At 40.9% G+C, this 20022-nt stretch overlaps 1 protein-coding gene across 7 annotated transcripts in view; it reads left to right on the forward strand.

The window, feature by feature from the left end:
- Positions 1-20022, forward strand: part of Akap7 (A-kinase anchoring protein 7) — a 132912-nt gene that overhangs the window by 11620 nt on the left and 101270 nt on the right. For 5 of the 7 annotated variants that reach the window (XM_026786248.1, XM_026786247.1, XM_026786250.1 and 2 more), the window contains 3 exons: positions 3554-3711; positions 14128-14264; positions 17555-17715. In XM_026786248.1, coding sequence (XP_026642049.1) covers positions 3554-3711; positions 14128-14264; positions 17555-17715 — 456 coding nt within the window. The remainder of the gene's footprint in view (positions 1-3553; positions 3712-14127; positions 14265-17554; positions 17716-20022) is intronic. The other 2 variants (XM_013351444.2, XM_026786249.1) reach the window with 1 other exon arrangement.

Here is a 20022-nt window from a genome sequence, read left to right on the forward strand (position 1 = left end):
CTGTGGGAAGTCCAAGGCCCTCCCCCCTACATCCAGGCCTAGGGAGCTGTGCATCCATATAGACTAGGGTCCCCCAAAGCCAGAACATGCTGTAACAACAAGTCCCAATGCCTTTATCAATGGCTTCTCAGTCAACCCCCATTGTCAGCCACAATCAGAGAGTTTGGTTTGATCACATACTCATTCAGACCCAGTCCAGCTGGATTTGGTGAGCTCCTATAGAACAGGCACACTGCCTCAGCTGGTGGATCAACCCCTTGTGGTCCTGACTTTTTTGCTTGTCTTCTCCCTTCTGCCTTCCAACTGGACTTTGGGAGCTCAACTCTTTTTTTTTTTAAATGTTTATTTATTTATTATGTATACAATATTCTGTCTCTGTGTATGCCTGTAGGCCAGAAGAGGGCACCAGACCTCATTACAGATAGTTGTGAGCCACCATGTGGTTGCTGGGAATTGAACTCAGGACTTTTGGAAGAGCAGGCAATGCTCTTAACCTCTGAGCCATCTCTCCAGCCCCGGGAGCTCAACTCTTACAACTTAATTTAACCCATCTCCATTAATCTGTGCGTTACCACGAAGTTGTGGCCTACCAGCAAAGTTTTAGCATGTCTATCTCCAGTGGTGGCAGCTCCATGGTGTCTCTGACTCCACCCTTCTTTCTCCCAGCATTCAGTTCCATCTTCCTTGCTTACCTAAGTTCTGCCCTATCAACAGGTCAAGGCAATTTCTTTATTCATTAACCAAGAAAAGCAACACACAGACAGAAGGACCTCCTAGACCATTTTATGTCTTCAAAATTCATTTTGTTCATATGTGTGTATGTTTTGAGACCGTCTCCTGGCCCTCAGAGCAGCTTCACAGTCATTATGTAGTTAAGACTGGCTGAACTTCTCTGATCCTCCTGCCCTCATAAGCATTGGAACATAAGCATGCATCACCGTGCCGGGCTTCTTCATACAGTTCTAATATAACTATTAAGGATTTTGAGATAAAGGAAATGACCATTTTATTATCTATTAACTAGTTAAGGCATATCTTTAAAAATTTAAAATATAAAACAAAAATCATCTAATTTTTTTTTTGTATGGAAAAGATTTATCTTATATATACAGATATCAGCGGTTATGCTGTGTCAGTTAAAAAGAGATAAATTATGTTCTGTGTCCTTTATATAATTAGTTGGGAAGACAAATGCTGCATACAGTAGTGTGTCCTGCGTAATGAATGGCTATGCTCTGAGACTAGGCTATTTGTTTTTTATGATGTAATTCTTTATTGATTCTTTGGAGTTTCACATCATGCACCCCATTCCTGCTCACCTCCCAGTCTCTCCATACCCTCCCTTCAGCATCCTCCCCAAAGAAACCTCCATTCCCAAATCAATTAAAAACAGCACACATACACGACACTACCTGACCCTCCATCTTTCCAACACCTCTTCGCTCCTCCTAGTGGCACTGGGTGCTGCGATGTGTCACTCAGTAGACCCTTTTGTCCAGTCAGCCCCACCCACAAAATGTTCCCTGCAGTGAGTCATTGGTCTGGTTCAAGTCCTCTGGCACACCATCATCACTGGACCGTCACAAAACTCCTCTCAGATATCCTGTTGTTGCCCTGAGTCTTGAACATCCCGTGGTTATTATTCTACAGGACCAGTCCCCTCAAGCACTGTAGATGGGGTAGATGTCAGGGTGGGCCGACCCATTAGGCTATTATTATTTGTCTGAACATCATAGAGAATGCTGCAGACTCAGATGGTTGTGATATCACTAGGTGACTAAGGTGAGTTGGTTCTGTTTATTTTTATTTTTTTTAGATAGTGACTCTACGCTAACCCCGGTTGGCCTCGAACTCAGTGGCTTTCCCGCCTTAGCCTTCCCAAGTCCTCAACTTGCAGATGAACAGAGTCACTCCCAGCCTACTTGAAAGATTTTTATCTGCTTAAGTAACAAGAAAGGAAACATCAAAACAAACTCTAATTTATTCTCAGCATTTTAATTAAGAGCAAGTGTGGAAACAATCAACCCACAATAACAGATGGAGTACTTAATTAAATTAAATTAATTTCTCTTTTAATTCACTCCTTTGTAGTTTTTGAATGAATAAATAGAATTGAGGAGAAATTAGGTAATTTACATAAGATGGCACGTGGTGCTTTGGTTAAAAAAAAAATCTGCGGTTGAGAAAGTAATGGCCCTTGTCACTGACATCAAGTTTATCAGTGTACAGTAAAAGGCTACTAAAGTCATTATGAAAATTAACAAGTATAATAAATTAAGTTTATGAATTTGCAAGCTGTATTTCCACAGATGACTTTTTGCTAACCAGTAAAATTACTATAAATAATCCGGTGAAAGATTCAGGGCAGACAGCCAAAGTTTTTTGCACTTTGTGACCTCAAGTCACCGATTTTATCGGTAAACTAGATGATTATATAAATATTTGCTTTTTATCTTTTCATATGAAAGCAAGCAAATGGAATAACAGCAAGCTGTGCTTCAGAACACAGACTGTGTTCCCAAAGTTGGGAGGAAAATGAAGTCAGGGAGTGAAAAAGCAGAGAGATGCTTGGTAAATACCAAGAAGATCCTATAAACAAGAGAAAACATGACAGTGGCTCACAGTGTCACAGGTGGAGTGTGTCAAAGGGCACTGGATTAAAGGCAGAAAACCCCAAACATACTATATGGGTATGAAATTGTACCATGTGCACATGAGTGATTATTTTTTAGAAAAATGGTTCTCTGACTTCTCGACAGGTAACTGAATTCTGGTTTTAATTTTTTCTTTTTAGAATCATTATGAAATGGTGGGTTTGATCATATCTGATAAAATTCACACTACCAAATTTTTTATTCAATCTGATGCTCACATTGTCTCCTCTTTAGCATATGGAGAGATTTGTAAATTTATATTAGAGCCTGTCTGACATGATCCACTTGCTACAGTTTGGATCATGAATATCCTCAGTGGCCTGAGTACTAGGTCACCAGTTTTGCTGGGAAGTGGTGGGATATTGTGCTAGGAGGAAGTGGGCTAGCAGAAGGAAGCTAGGTCACAGGGAATGGGTGAAATAAGCAAATACAAACCAACCAACCAACCAACAATCCACTTTCATAGTGGTAGAAAAACCATGATGCCAGACATAATGGCTCATGCTCATAGTCTTGAACTTGGTGGCCTAAGAAGGGGTATTGGTTTATATAGTAAGACCCTTCCTCAAAAAACAAAACAAAAACAATGAGAAAAAAAAAAACCCAACCCTTTGGCATGTAGTAGAGAATGCTTGTTAGTGTTGCCCTACCTAAGGTATAAATCTGCCTGACCTCCTTTTGTAAATAAAGCTTTATTGGGACACAGTTATATCCTTTGATTTGTTTTGTCAGAGTTAGGTAGCTGCAAGACAGACCCTGTGATCTGCAAAGCTCAAACCATTTACAATTTTGTTCTTTATGGAAATTCTTGCCGACTCTTGCTTTACATTTGAAAATGACAATTATATATGATTGCTGCTTATTATACACACTGCATGACTTCTTCCTTTTTCAACCAGGTTATCTTTTTCCTCTAGTCACTGATGTACGTCAAGCAAATTCAAAGAGAAGCAAAGAAAATGAAGGCATCAAGAATGAGCACATAAAGAAGAGGAAAAAACCCTCGAAAGATTATCAACCCAACTATTTCTTGTCTGTTCCGATCATCAACAAAAAGGTGATAATCTCTTAAGAACCTTTTACTATGAAGTTTTATTCTAAACTATCTTTAAAGTGTACTAAATGTTTGTCAGCCCAGTTGCTTTGAGAGTCTAACAGTCTTTGATAACATTTTAGTAATGCATAATTTAAATGTTTAATTTAAATTTTAAAATCTCCTAGTTCTGCCAGGCGGTGGTTGTATGTCTTTAATCCCAGTAGGAAAATTTCACATTTAAGTTATAGCAAGTTGTTTATATAATAGTTGTGATTATTTAAATTTTTTTTTTCAAATTTAATAATAACATGGCAGGTGGAAGTCAGACCCTTGGCGACCAAATGGTAGACAGAAGACAGTGACTTCCCTGAAGACATGACTTGTGTCCAAAAGAGAAACCAGGTTTTTTTTTTTTTAAAATTATTATTTGTTGCTTAGAGATCATTTCATTAAAGCCTCCCAATGTGTTACAGATACGAGGGAGATATGAGGGTAATCAGGTTGTGATACCTGCAAGCCCACTGCTTGCCAGGGTTGATTTGGTTGATCTAAAAGCCATACTCACAGGTCCCTGTCAAGATCATTTCCAAAGTCTTGCCTAGTGGAGGAGGCCCTGAGAGGCAGAGAGCAGCGGGCATGCGGGAGGAGAGGACTCTGAAGCCTTTGGAAAGATAGGAAACGGATGTCTTACTTCACGGGCCTTCATGTGATGGGTATCTTTGTAGTGTTGTTTCTTTAAACATTCTTCGTTGCTGAGTAGGCTGAGTATCCCTTGCTCAAAATGCCAGAGACCAGGAACGTGACATGTTTTGGACTCGTCGGGTATTTGTATGTACATAATGAATCTTGGGGTGAGATCCAAGCCTAAACAGGGAGCATCTGTTCCTCATACTACCTTCTTCACATATCCTGAAGGGAATTTAATGCATGGTTCTCAGTGCTTCTGGGTCTTGACTACACCCGGATGATATCAGATATGAAAAATTTCCCTTGCATTATGTTTTGGATTTGAATCATTTTAGATTTTAAGTTTTTGGATGAGGAATACTCAATCTATACTTAACTTAAGATTGCATATCAAACTCAGTATAAATCTATTAAAATCTGAAAAATCAGTGTTGTATAAATACAATGGAACCAGTCAGTGATTTCATACTGAGATTTTGTTTTTTTGTTTTTTTTTTTTTCTGTATAGCCTTTGGAGCCTGTCTTAGAACTTGCTCTGTAGATCAGGCTGACCTAGAACTCATAGAGATTCATCTACCTCTGCCTCCCAAGTGCTTGGATTAAAGGCATGTGCCATCACCACTTAGCGAGATAGTCTTAAGATAGAAAAAAAATACTGTATCTAACTGGAACTAATGCTGTGATGTGAGAACACCTGGGAAGAATACGTCCTCCACAAGGCTGACAGCCTTTACATTTTAGCCTAAGGGACAGCCAGATCTGACCCTCACTGTGACTCCACAGACTCTCTTTGGCCAGTGGTTCTCACCCCGGGGGTTGCAACCTCTTTGGGTGTCAAATGGCCCTTTCACAGAAATCACCTAAGACCATTGGAAAGCATATTTACAAAATTCATAACTAGCAAAATTATAGTTATAAAGTAGCAATGAATAATTTTATGGCTGGGGGTTGCCACAATGTGAGGAACCGTAGTAAAGGGTTGCAGCATTAGGAAGGTTGGGGACCACTGGACTAGGCAGTCTTTTAGCCTTTTAGTGTTGCTGAGGACTCAATCCAGGGTCGTATATTTGCTAGGTTCGTGCTCTACCACTAAGCTATAATCTGAGACCTGCAAAGAATTTTAAGTCAAATAAATAAACACCAGAGAAAAACCAGTTGGCTCATTCTAAGAAGTACCCCATCTTTGAGATAGAGTTTAACTAGAGAGATGACACCTTAAGGAGAGAAAAGTGACCTCAGGCTCGTGTGATGGGTTTTCTAGCAGTAAGGTAGTCCTCGGAAGTGTTTAGGTGACACCCAGCTGAAAGTATGAGCTGTTGCACATCATCTTTAGCTGCTCGTCCGTTGTTTGCCTTGGTTTCCTCTTGCTTTAGGGCTGTGTACACATGGACAGTAGGCCAGAGCAGGAAGCGAAGCTCTGTTGCTTTAGTGGGCAGACAGAAGCCAGGCCGCAGGAGGAAACCAAGTGGTAGACAGCTGGAGTGACTTCCCTGAAGACACATGACTTCTTGCTAGCGGAGAAGCCAGGTTTTGTTTTGATTTGTTGGTTAGCGACCATTCCACTAGAGAGTCTCCCAGTGTGTTTAGATATGAGTGAGGGTAATCAGCTTGTGATACCTCTCAGCCCATTGATCACCAGGATTGATTTGATTGATCTAGATGGCTAGGCAGGTGCCTCTTCCTCCCTCACCACCCTGACTGCATCCCTTCCTAAGCTGTGTGGTTGGTAAAAAAGAAAGACCTTCCCTAATAGGGGAGAGCTGGTCTTTGTCAAGGGTATATGAGTGGCTGCACCCCTGCTAGAACCTCCAAGTAAGCTCTCAACATTTGATTTGCACTTCTTCGCCTTAACTAGGTAGTTCATTTTGTTGGTTGATTGTACCTGTGGTTGCATCGAGAGGGCCTCATAATGTTAGGAATATGCTGTGCCACTAAACTGTATCCCCAGCTTTCTTACTTTCCTGTTGAGAGAGGACCTCTCTTCATTGTCTGTGCTGGCCTTGGACCTGTGACCTCCCTGCTTCAGCCTCCTGGGGAGCTGAGATTCCATGCGTAGGCGCAGGAGGCCATTGGACTCATATTTCTCCCTTCATGCTTCTCTGTTTTTTGCATCCATCCTTGGGTGTCTCCCCCCCCTCGCTGTCAGTGCTTGACTCTGCATTTCCAGTGAGGGTTGGTGGGGGGATGGGTGGGATACAGTGCAGGGAGAAGGGGCCAAGCGAAATAAGGCAGAGGAACTCTTCCAGTTTTCCACAGGATGTGGTCCACAGGGCAGGAGGGAGGAAGGATGATGGAGTCCTGTGTAGCTTAGAGTTCACAGACCTGGTAGCCTGCCACCAGTCTTACAAACTCTTCTGGTTCAGGTGACTAGATTCTGAGTTTCGGTTTGGTCAGGGGATAGGTCTAACCTCAAATGCTTCTTTTTCCAGGCCCCATGTTGCACACCCTACCTGCTTGCTTACTTCAGGCTTTCCCCATTGACGCCGGGATAGAGATGTACTCCGAACCCCCTTTAAAGACGGCTGTTCTCATCTTATCCACTTCAGTCCCTCTTTCTCTTTGAGCCTCTCGTCTTCTTGACCAGGTCGCCTCCCCTCTTCTCATTCCATTCTTAGTTAGAGGTTGTTATAGTTTCTGATTGTCACTTGTCATTCTTGCAGTTTAATTTTTTTCCTTACAATATGTTTTATTGTGTTCTCAGTGCCTAGATGGGTGCTTTCCAGGAAAGAGTAGGTGCTGACATTTACTGGCATTTACAGACACAGCTTCCCTTCCTACTGTATTTCAGGGACCTAAGAACATTTCCACCATACCAAGCTAAAAGCAAAACTCTTTTTTTTTTTAAAGTGTGGTGCTAGGGTTTGAACTCAGGTCCTCACATATACTAGACAAATGTTTTCAGTTCTAGACCCCAAAGTCTTAAAAGTAATAAATACAAATGCTGATTTTGTAATGTTATATGAATAGCAACTGATTTTAGGGGATAGAGTACCTTATAGCCATGGGCAGTGCAGCTTAATTTAATGCTGCTGTCTTGGGAGACTTACTTTCTGGAGCGATAAGTTTATCATGCTTACATGTGAATACGGGGAGAAGATGTAAGAACTGGACAAGAGGAGGACATATGTATCAATTCTTTTGCAGAGTTTTTCATTTGTCTGTTTTAAAGTATCTAATGTTCACTTTCTTTTTAAACGACTTAGGAGGGTGGGTAGGAAGGCCTGGGAAAGAAGGCCTGTTTGTCACATTGTTTCAATGGAAGAATGTATTCCAAGTTCCAGTTTAGTGACCTGCAAACAGGCTCTTGGGAGCCAGTACATTCACAATGAGTTGCTCTACTTTTGGCCTCAGCTTCTTGGCACCCAGTTTTAAAGAAAAAAAAAAGAGAGAGAGAAAGCATTCAGAATTACATGGCTCTTTGATTTCAAACATGTTTTTAGTAGTTTAGAATTCTTCGTTGTGGAAATTTTTCATTTCATGTTTTTAAGAAGTAGGATTGGTAAATATATTAGAATTGAAGCGAGGTACTATCCTAACTGGTAGTGTAGGAGTGTGTGTTTTGCGGTTAACATGTAATTACATTTTAGTTTAAGAGAAGGAAAAGATTTGATGGCTTGTAATAAAGCTTGTTCTTTAATGGCTATGGCTGTATAATTACTTATCTGGCTGTTGCCTGTGTGTGGTTTTATGTGCTTTCATATGAGAGGTAATATGTTGTCTCCGTAACAAAGTAGCTGAGATTACTGATTCATAAAGAGAAATGCTATTTTGGCTCCCAGCTTTGGAAGTTGCAGTCCTTGATGGATTGGCATTACTTTGGGGCCTAAGACAAAAATAACACCACAGCTTGGAGCTGGTGGTGGAATGAAACTTCTTTCTTGGCAAAAGATAGAGGATTGAACTTGGGTACGGAAATCCCTTCAACGACACTCAGCCAGTGACCCACTGACCTAAGGGGTCACATTTTAAAAGTGCCACCCTGGGAACTAAGGCTGACACATTTGCCTTTGGGGGGCGGTCATGATCAGGACTATTGCAAACAAATCAGCAATGAAAGGCAGGCAAGAACTCATCAGGAGCTGCTGAAATCAGGAATATACTAATTTTAGAATGATTTTTTGTATGCTAATGGACAAATTTTCTTCAGGACTTTTAAAAGCATTTAATGTCATGTTTCTTCATTTTTGTAATGTGAAAGTTGCTAGTCTTAATGAACTATGGGAGATTAGTGAATTCAGTCCTAAAAATAGAAAAGTATTTGAAAAAGAACACTTTTCTGTTTAAGGCTGATCTTTTTACTTTTATTCCACTATTGCTATAGTATTAGTTCTTCAAATACTTTTCATGGTTGTTGACAGGCAATGAGAGTATTTAGCTCTCTCTGTGTATTTTACTTGCATTTATGTCTGTGTATCACATGCATGTCCAGTGCCTGTAGAAGCCAGAAGAGGGCATCAGACCCCTGGGCCTGGAGTTAACAGATGGCTGTGAGCTGCCATGTGGGTGCTGAGAATCTGATTCAGGTCCTCTGGAAGAGCAGCCAGTGCTCTCAATCTCTGAGGCATCTCTTTAGCTTCTGAGAGTATTTAGCTATGAAGAAAAGTTGGGTGGCATGCATATCACATGCATTTTCCCTCTTGTCTCAGAAATCAAACCTAGGTCATCATGTATGCTAGGCAATACACTACCAGTGAGTTATCCCCAACGTCCTAGATAGCATCCTGACAAAATTCTAATAACTCTTAACAAGGCAACAGACTCAGCAGTGATACGTTAGCAACTTGGAAGACTTCTAAAACCAGGGTCACAAGGTGAGGTCAAAGATAGTCTTCTACGGTGTACTGGAATATAGTATGTCTCTTTTGTAGAAGCATGCTAATTTATGCCATTTTTAAAACTTACATATACATTGAGTTAATTAGAAGGTTTCAAAGATGTAAAGATGGCTTTTCTAATTGCATCAGTGTAGGCTTTTGAACTATGACGTAGTGGTGATATTTACCAGATGAGGATGTGCTTTTCAGTTAACTCAGTGAGTAGAATATGTAAGATTTCAGTCAAGTTTTTGTTTGTAGACATTTCTTTTAGTGTCACATCTAAGTTACACTGTTAGGATTGGTTTAGAGATGTACTTTGCGCAGTTACGCCAGTGGCGGGGGATTAGGATGATGGATAAGGTTTAATGATGTTGGAGAATTTAAACAGTGACTATAAAAAAGTTAGTTTCTTTTAATAACATGCAGTTAAGATTCTGGAGTGTTTTTCTTGTCTTTTAAAGATTGTAATTAGGAATAAAAAGCATATAAAAAGTCTTAAGATGATATAAGTGAATCTATAAATTAATTGGAAAAATCAAAGCATGGTTAGAAATATGTGACTTGATTAGATTAACTTTTACATTTTCATAGATTTGAGGTTAATCCTATATTACAAGTATCATGTGGCTTCATGGAAATAATAGTCTTCAAAGCATTTTACAGTTTTTGATTTTTAGTTTTACAATTACTAGACAATTCAAAGACACACAGGGTCTCAAACCATTTCACCATGCAAGACGTTGCACTAAAATGCTGAAGATGAGCATGAGGCCAACTTTATTTGACCTAAAACCTGTTCCTAGTTATCTTCTCATCGAGAGGATTCTGGCAGAATTTTTATAAGTTGATATAAAGGGAAAACTATCAGGAAGAAATTTGGACCGAGACCTGGAGTGCTCTCCAAGTCCACAGAAACCTCTCTGTAACCTCTAAGCTGTCAGTCAAAGGAACCCTTGGACTGTCTTTACTCTTCCACGTGAGGGGGAAATTCCTACAGTCAGATTGGGACCTAAGCAATGGACCGTTTCTTGATAGATCTGAAGTCTCTCTATGGCAGCCTTTCAATGCTGGTAGAGTACATGCTGTAGGAGAAGAAATGAGTTATTTCAGATTCTATTTTGGTAGGGAACATAGTATCAGATTCTCTGCATGTTAAGTAAGTGAATTTTCCCTTGAATTGCAGGACTGACAGTGTAATGCTTGAAACAGATAAGATGGGCCTTTAGTGAACCCATAGGGCATATAGTCTGTGTGTACAGCTGATCATTAAAGGCAAAAAATACTGGCTTTCATTTACCGGAATACCACAGAAGGAAACATAGAGGTCCACTGCTGTGAACTGGTTAGAACCTGCAGACACATCAGGTAACAGTGTTAGGGTCCAGAACCACCAGAATCCTAAAATTATAATTTCATTTATTGCAGATAAGTAGACAGAAACCTGCTTCCTCTTAGGTTTTGACCCCAGGGATCAGTTGGTAGGAGCTATTACATGACCTTGTTTTGACACCCACCCCACCCCCATGCAATCAGTGATAGTCTCTGGACTGTCTACAGTTTTAGGGAGTGGGGCAATTGAAGCAATGGCCAGTCTACTTAATATTTTATACCTCAACTTTTTCCTATGCTGGTTGAAGAGGAAACCCATAAGTGGCTGGGGTTTTAGAGAGGTCTGGGTTTCTATTTTATCAGCTTCTGTTTTTGAAGAACAGAGTAGCCCTCAGACTTCAGAGAGTCAGGGAACTCTGGAAAGTTTTCTTTCTCCAAAGAGAACGTTATGTGTCCCCTCAGGTTAGAAAGCTCTTTCCATCCCACTGTCACACAATGTACTTTACTGAGGGGGTGCAGAAGACCTGGGAACTGGTCACACAGAGATTCTCTGGATTTGATTTGAACTCCATCCTCTCCCACTTTTTTTATATGGAGGGGTTTGTTGATTTACTATAGCAGAGTGTAAAGCAGGGCGGGTGGCTTTGTTGTCTTCCAGTAGTGTGTGCATGATTTCTCCACAGATTTTGGTTTGCCCATGCTTATGAAAGTGTGTGTTACTGGAGTAACGTAGTAGCCCCATCAGCATGGACCTTTCTTTTAACAGTCAAGACCCCGAGGGTTCACCTGATGGCAATGTGTCCATACCAAAAGGCATTGTTTCTCTGGGAGACTGGTAGCGTAATGGACAGTGTTTTTTCTTTTAGTGTGACTGTATAATGGTGACAGAAATCTATAGGTTCAGGGTTTCTTGGTTTAAGACCTCTTGAGGTAAGACTTGAGGCGAAAACCTCTTGGTCTTTGTCCCTATAGCTTTTTTCAGTCACAAGGACAGGAGGTTCTGCATTCTTTTTCTTATTTATTTTTGTTATATTTTATTTAGCTTGTGTGACCAGAGGAAGCTTGTAGGAGTCATTCTCTTCTTGCAGCTTGGGGTCATGGGGATCGAACTCAGGTCCTCAGGGCTGGTGACAGGTTCCTTCACTCATGGCCGGCGCTGGTCCTCATCTTGTTCTTATTCTTTTAGACTGTTTGGCTGCGGTTCAGTCTTAGGTTTCTCTGCAGGTCACCAAGCCCTCTGACGAACATCCATAGAAGTCATTTCAGTGCCAGTAAGAAATGCTACTGCTGTGAGTCTGGTTCACTTTGGTGTGTGAAGTTTTTATTTATTTTTAAGATATTCTTCTTTGTCATAGCAAGGTTTATAGAATTAAAAAGAGAAACACTCAAGCTGTGTTTTTAATGAAAATGTTTAACGAGAAGAGTTGTAATCTAGCACTGCGATCGGAGTGAGTCATCTGTTTGTTTTCCTGCTTACATGATTGAATAATGACCGTCAGTCTTCTGCGGATGACAATGGGAACAGCCCACGTAGGCCTTTCGGCTGTTGTCAGCCTAGAAGCACCTTTGGAAGAGCAGTCGGTATTTTACTCTGGCATATTCTACCTGCTGGAGCTATAATGGGCCTGGTGCCTTCCTTAGTTTGGTGCCTCAATGTCCCTCGAGGTCCCTGGGGTTTTCCTTTGAGGTCTGCTTCTGCCACTAAACTCTTAGAGAAAAATCTTGGGCCCAATATCATTTTTTAAAAGTTTGAGTAAGGAACAGTTTGTTAATCGGGGACACCAGACTTAAAAGAGGTTTAGTCAGAGGCAGGTATTTATAGGAAAAACGTGGGGGTAAAATAAAGAAGTTGATTGCGTGTATGTAGTTGCCTTTTATGGTCACCTTGTCAGAACACCCCTAGTCACATCATCATCGTATGTTCATTGGGCGCTTGTGATTGGCTGAGCTTAACTTGTGTTTCTAACAAAACCAGAAATGACTAGAAATGACTCCAGTCAATTTTTGCTTATTTTTTTTTCTTTTTCAGTTTAAGCAGAGTTGAGGTTATTTTTAATCTCCTTGGACAATTTTCAAGTTTCAGTTTACCATGGTCTATGGAGATGGGTATAGGAGCTAGGAGCTAGGAAATGGCCTCACGGAGAGAGATGGACGTTGTTCTGACCACAGAAAGTACAGTGGGAATTTGTAACACGGAACAGGGATAAAGTCAGTGGATAGAACATTGCTAAGAAGAAACATGGCTTGACAGATCACAAAGGCAGGCCACAGGGAAGGTGGTCAGGATACCAAGGATGGGAGATTTTCTCCTGAAGTGACTTCACAAGATTCTTACTCAGAATGGGTTCTACAAGAACAAAGGAGAACCAGTGGGGCCCAATTAAGCAGTGGACTTGGAGCCTGGTTCAAGGGAAAGTCTAGGTCCCAGGACAGTGTCTTATGATTTGCTCAGTACATTCCACAAATAATGGGGCCATTGTTGAGGATAACACAGCGGCTCCAGAATCAGAGCAGCCTGCTATGCTCGGGCCCTGAGCTCTCCTCACCCCTCCCTTTCTGTTTTGTTTTACTGGATGCTGTCTCTATTGCTTGCCCAGTGTTTCCTTTTCTCTTAATAATTTTGCTGTCCCAAGGCTTTTACGAATTCTCTCAGGCCTCTCTCTGGGCTTGCTATTATACTTTAGATTGCTCTCCAGTGCACTGACATTTACAGCTGGGCTAGCCTCTGTGGCTCTAACAGGAAATGGAGGAGGGAGATACATCCTGCCTCTTCCTGTTCCAGAGGAATCGGTACTGAGAGGGAAGACAGATGAGCAGCTCGGTGTGCAGACTTTCTCCTGGATGCATACTGTCATAGTTTGGGTTTCCTTCAGTTTTGTCTCCATGGTTATGCCCCACCCCTCACAAGTCAGGAAAAAAATGCCAGCAGTCGTTCTTATTGGAACTCCTCCTATCCTAGAGGATCTTAAAAGCCGTGAGGAATAGGTCCAGCAATTCACTGTGGGACAAATAAATATTACTTCTAACAGAAATGGAATGTTGTCTGCTGATTTGGCCTTTCTCTTGAAGAATAAAGCTTTTTTTCTTAGGAATGGTCATGATTAGTGAGTCAGACGCTTAGTACAAGGGCGCATTTCTAAAAGGAGGTGCTGCCATAGCGATTTTTCCCACTCAGTCTGCGAAATAAGAGTGTTGTGCTCAGGGCCCGTCAGATGGACACACATCTCGTGATTGTCTAAATGTATGTAGTGTTTCCGGCCATGCCAGTCAACTCTCTAGCAAGTATGAGAACAAGCAGAGATTATGTGTTTGGTTACGGAATTTTGGTGTCATTTTAATTTTGTTAATTGCTTGCTTATGCTTCGTTCTTTTTGTTTGTTTTTGTTTTTCAAGACAGGGTTTCTCTGTGCAACAGTCCTAGCTGTCCTGGAACTCGCTCTGTAGACCAGGCTGGCCTTGAACTCATAGAGATCTGCCTGCCTCTGCCTCCCGAGTGCTGGGATTAAAGGCGTTTGCCACCACCGTCCAACTATTTTTTCTTATTAATTTAAAATTTGCCTTATAAAAATTTTGCTTACTTATATCTTTTTTTCTTTGTAATTAGATTACAGCAGGAATTAAGGTCTTGCAAAATACGATACTACAACAGGATAAACGACTGGCCAAAGCCATGGTTGGTGATGGTTCCTTTCATATCACCTTGCTGGTGATGCAGTTATTAAATGAAGATGAAGTAAACACGTGAGTAATGTATCTTTCTTGAATATTATTTTCCAAATTATTACTCTACTGTGAGTAAATATAGTCGAGCCCAAGGCGGCTTTGAGATTCTAAAGAAATATTCTTTATCCTGATTATCCTGATAGTCATTGTACAGAGGTTTTTTTTTTTTAATTTATGTAACATAGGCTAGCCTCAAACTTGATGTATCAAGTGTGGTCTAGGACTTGTGATTCTCTGGCCTCAGCTGTCTCAATGCTGAGGTTTCAGACACATTCCACTATAGTCTGTTTACATTTTTACTTTTTGAGACAAATGTAGCCTTGACTGCCCTGGAGCTTACCTTATAGACTGGCCTCAAATTCTTAAGAGATGTTCCTGCCTCTGGTCCCCGTCCCAGTGCTAGGGCTAAGGTGTACACTACACTGCCCTGCTTGTATAAATATTCTCTTTCTTTAATTTTTATTTTTTTTATTGTTTTTGTAAAATATTCTTAATTCAGATTTTTTTCACTTCATTGTGATCAGTGGTATTCCTTGGTTACACAGATGTGTTGCCTATGGAGTCTAGATTGAGACTCTAGGTGACGATTCTGGAACTATGGCATAACCACCTTTTATTAGCAGTCTGACTTAAACTTGCTGTCCCAGTAAATAGTGCTAACGCCAAGCAAGAGCCCTTAGCATGTTGCCCAGCGTGTAGTAGGCACTTCCTCTTGGCTGTCTGTCATCAGAGCTGTCATTTTCCTGGGGCGAGGTGGACAATTTCCACTTGAGCTTGGTCTTTCCTGGTGCCATGGTAATTCCATTCCTCACTCCCTAAAGGTTGACTAGAAGTTACTGATTTCAAGAGTGCAGAATTCCTTGCTGTCTCCTATGGAGTTTGGGGGCCTTAGATTCAAGCTTGGGCTCTTTGTAAACAAAAGCAGGGAGGAAGTGCAGATTATTTGTGTTTCTGCCTTGGCCCAGATGGCTCCTGGAGGAATGAAAAGCAAGGCTTGGGTTGGGAAGAGAGTGAGAAAAAGAGAGGGAAAACAAACATAGCAGCCATTCGCAACTGGCCACCGACGACGACTCTTGACCCTCCCACGGAAAGCCACCAGGCTTCAAGGACAGAGGGAAAGAGAGATTTTGTTTTATTTCAGTCTACCGCTCTACCGATCACATAAAACCAATGCTTTCATGGCTTTCAGAGAAGACAAGACAAGGGGTGGGGATAGGTGAGGGAGAGGAGTCACAGCTTGTGTGATGAATCAGGGTCCTCTAAAAGCACAACAGGTGGGGTGTGTCTTCTCTGTCCATGTAGTTGTATCTGTGTATGTAGAGGTTTATTTGCAGAATTGGCTATGGCCCTGAATACAGTTAGGGGCATTGGACTTAGGATGTGGGTGCGGAGGTACAGGGAGAAATACTGGCATCTCCAGAGTGCTTTTGCAGTTTCGTGTTGTCATCAGAACATGACCGTGAAATACGTGCATGGAATCGGCTCAGAGCCGTGTGGAGATTAATTGAGAAATATGAAAGTGCTACAAAAATCTATTTTTTCACCTATTTAATGGGGGAACAGGATAATTCAATGATAGTTTTGTTAGAAGGAAGTTTGAAAATCCTCTCCGTACTGCCCATGCTCATTTCTTTCTTAAGTAACTGCTGCCCTCTAGCGAGTTTAAGTTTTTTTCATAATAAGGTATATCCACTAGAATGCTTTTCAAGATGTAATTGATCATGAATTTAAAACCAGGGAAAACTTGATAATGTCTAACTCATAAAGAGAAATAAAGATTTTAAACACAAAGTGGTCATAAGTGAACATAGGCTAAACAGTTATAACAAGCATTTAGTGTTAGTTGGGAAGTACAATTAAACTTATACTTTGAGTCTAAGTACAATAAATCGTGTTAATAAAGACACTGTATTTTAAGAGATAATGCCTGATTAAGTTTTTGTAGAATCTATTGGAAACAGTAAGTCCTATTTGAGTAAGAATTAGTACTTTTATTTTTAAAAATCCAAGACTTTGGACTGGGGGCATGGTTTAGCTGGTAGAATGCTTACCTACTCTGTCATCCTAACACCTGGGAGGTGGTGGCAGGGTGACCAGAAGTTCAGAGTCATCCTTCTCCACATAAGAGCCTGCCTCAAAATGCTACCCCCAGAAACAAACCAAAACAAACTCAGTTTTGAACACTCCTTACAACCTAACAAAGCTCTTGTGTGTGGTAAATTGTTCTGGAATGTATCATTATTTTAAAAAAATTAGTAAAAATTGGAGTTTTTTTTGAGTTGTAGCCCTCTTTTTTTCCTGAGGTCCTGGAGGTCGAATCTAGGACCTCATACATAGCAGGCAAGTGAGTAGCCCCAGCACTTTGAGTTACACGGGTAAATTTTTTTTGGTCAGCAATTTCTTTTTGTTTGTTTGTTTTAATTTTTATTTTTTGAGGCAAGGTCTTATAGTACTCTAGGTCTTATGTAGTCCAGGTTGGCTTCACATTTGCCGTCCTCGAGTGGGTCTCCAGAGTGCATTGTTTACAGAAGTTTCTTGATGATTAATGAACGTGACCACAGCAACACATTTTTTTTTCAAGACAGGATTTTTCTGTAGCTTTGAAGCCTGTCCTAGAACTAGCTCTTGAAGACCAAGCTGGCCTTGAACTCACAGAGATCCACTTGCCTCTGCCTCCAGAGTGCTGGGATTAAAAGGCATGGCCTCACAGTAACACTTATAAAGGAAAATATTTAAATGGGACTGGCTTACAATTTTAGAGGTTTAGTCCATTATCATCATGGCAGGAAACATGTGGCGTACAGGCAGAAATGGTGCTGGAAAAGGAGCTGAGAGTTACATCTTGATCAGTAGGAAACAGGAAGTGGTCTGAGACACTAGGCATGGCTTGGGCATATGAGACCTCACAGCCTGCTTTCACAGTGACACACTTACTCCAGCAAAGCCACATTTACTCCAACAAGGCCACACCTCCTAATAGTGTCACTCCCTGTGGACCAAGCATTCACACATATGAGTCTGTGGGGGCCATTCCTATTCAAACCACCACAAGTATCTGCTTTAATAGTAATTATAATTAGGAAAAGACTTAATTCACCTCTTCTATAGTTATTTAAAAATAATATTGGTTTTAACCATAGGTTATATCTGAAAGATATTTTGAACTTTGAAATAATTAGTGTACACACACACACACACACACACACACACACACACACATATAAAATTTCTTTTAAAAACTGGATTTGTTTCTTATTTGGTTTTGTCTATTACTTACCATGTTGTTGAAAAATATTGTCTCTCACTAGTGGTACTGATGCACTTTTGGAACTGAAGCCATTCATCGAGGAAATCCTTCAAGGGAGGCACCTGACTTTGCCCTTCCAAGGCATTGACACTTTCCGAAGTCAGGTTGGCTTTGTGAAGTTAGCAGATGGAGATCATGTTAATACCCTTACGGAGATAGCAGGTAAGACAGACAGTGCTATACTCAGGAAATCTCCTGTGTGTTTTTCTAGTGGTTGTCATAGAGATTTGGTGCCCTTGAATTTGGAGAGCCAGCATAACCTCACTTTGCACACAAACTGCTTTGAGTTGGTTATTTAAGTAGCGGCTAAAAGTGGGGTAAGTTCTCTTGAGGACACTTAATTCTGGAGCTTTCTAGAGAAGAAGACACTAGACTGGCTTCAAGTATGAACTGTAAGTCCAAAGGGTCCCTTTGCTTTTCATGAGATTTGAGATATAATTGATAAGAATTGAACAAATGAGTGACCATCGCTGTGGGAATTGTCATCTCTGTTACAGAGAGCCAATCAATGGATCAGCCACGTTTTCATTTCTGTAGCTCCCTCGCCCACTCTGGCTGTTATTTGCTGAGGAAGAGATTATTTGACCCCCCTGAGTGCCAAAGGCCTCACATTTATTGGGGGTGGGTGAATTTTGAGTTTGTTTCACAGATAATAAAACTACAAACAGTGCCTGTGGTGTGACCTTGTGCCATCATATCTAGGGCCTCTCATCCTTGGTCCAAATACACTTTCAGTGTTTGGTCTGTGCTTGGTTTACTTTTATCTTTGAGTTTTTTTTTTAATATCCTTATGCCTTTCCTCTCCCCTCTTTTCTTTCCTCTCCCTCTTAACTGCGCTCCCTACTTTGTTCCCTCTCCTTTTAAGAAATAATTTAGTAACTGAACATCTGGTGCCAAAATGAAAGCCCAGGTGTCAATGAACTGTTGTTGTCTTTACAGTCTCTCCTTGCTCTGCCTCCATTTAATTTGGCCATCATCCTGAAGTTGGTGTCTATTATTTCCCTGTATTCTCTCTCTCTATATGCATATTTATTTAGGTTGATTATAGCATAGTAAAAAGAATACCAAGTTGTCTGTGACCTTTTAAGGATATTTCATTCTTCATGTTATATGACCTCTGTGTCTTAATATTCAAAAGCACACTGTTAGTGGAAGGATGGGTGGAGTGGGAGCCAGTTTTCACTGTTGATTTTCCTTTTGTGTTTTACAGTATCTAAGATTAGTATTCTGTGATGGCCGTGTTTTCAGAGGATTCTCACCATTCATTATCTATTAAAGGAGAAAGGCATTAGCCGCGCTGCCATTAGTACTGTCTAGTATAGCCTAAGTTCATCTAGTGCTATCCATTCAGGTGTCTTAAGCAAAAGGCTGTTGATTTTTCAGTAAAAGCTTTCTATTATTTACTTGGAAAATATCTTACATAAGACAATTTTATCGGAGTTATGAATATAAAATTTGCTATTGATTTTACTGGCCAAACAGCCACATTCATCTTAACTAAGGTTTTGATAAACTTATATTCTCTAAATTTATTTCTTTTACATAATGTCAGGCTCAAGGAATTGTACTTTAGTGGGAACTTCAAGTACAAAGCAGGTGCCTGGGATAGTCAACGGAAATGAAATTCTTGCTCTTCCGAGAAGCAGTCTTATTCAGGAACAAATGGATGAGCGGGTGCGATGGGACACAGTAATGTCTGTACCGAGAGGTGGGTGCGGTGTGCTGAGGGCACATAGGTGCAGCTTACGGAGTGAGGATGCTTTCACAGGAGCCATATAGCACTGAGCTCAGGCTTGAAGGTACATAAAAGGCATTCTGGTTAAGCAAACTGGAGGAGGGCATTCCAGGCAGAGGAAGAATATGTGCAAAGAAATCAAGACATGTTTAGGGACTCTCAAGTAGTTCTGTTTTTATCTTTAAGTTTATTTATTGTTATTTTCTGTATGTGGGGCATGTGTGTCTGTCTGTCTGTCTCTGTCGGAGTGTGGGACTGCTTGTGCCATGCCACATGTGTGGAGGTCAAAGGACAGCTTTGTGGAGTCGCTTTTCTCCCCTCGCTTTTACATGGGCTCTGGGAATTGAATCAGGCCACCAGCAGGGGCCTTCCTGCTAAGCCATTCCCCCAGCCTGAAGTTCAGTTTTATCTGAGTTTAAATTGCAAGCCTAGGACTATTGGTAGAAGGAGAGTCATATAATAAGGGAACAAAGAAAGTGAAACAATCATTTTAGGAAGATTAAATAGTGGTTAAGGGAAGGAGAGGGGACTTTATGAAGCAGTGTGTGATGTGATGGCAGATCAGTGCAGGGTGTTTAGGATGGATTCCAGGGGCTCATAGTTTTTTTATCTTGGGTACTTTTCTGAGCATGGAATGTAGCAAGGAAGCTGAATTAATGTATGCTTGACCCTTACACACAGATGTATTGAAGGACCAAGAAAGCACAGACACTGGCGAGAGAGAGCTGGACTGT

This window comes from Microtus ochrogaster, linkage group LG4 (assembly GCF_000317375.1).
Source record: "Microtus ochrogaster isolate Prairie Vole_2 linkage group LG4, MicOch1.0, whole genome shotgun sequence".
NCBI classification, from domain to species: domain Eukaryota; kingdom Metazoa; phylum Chordata; class Mammalia; order Rodentia; family Cricetidae; genus Microtus; species Microtus ochrogaster.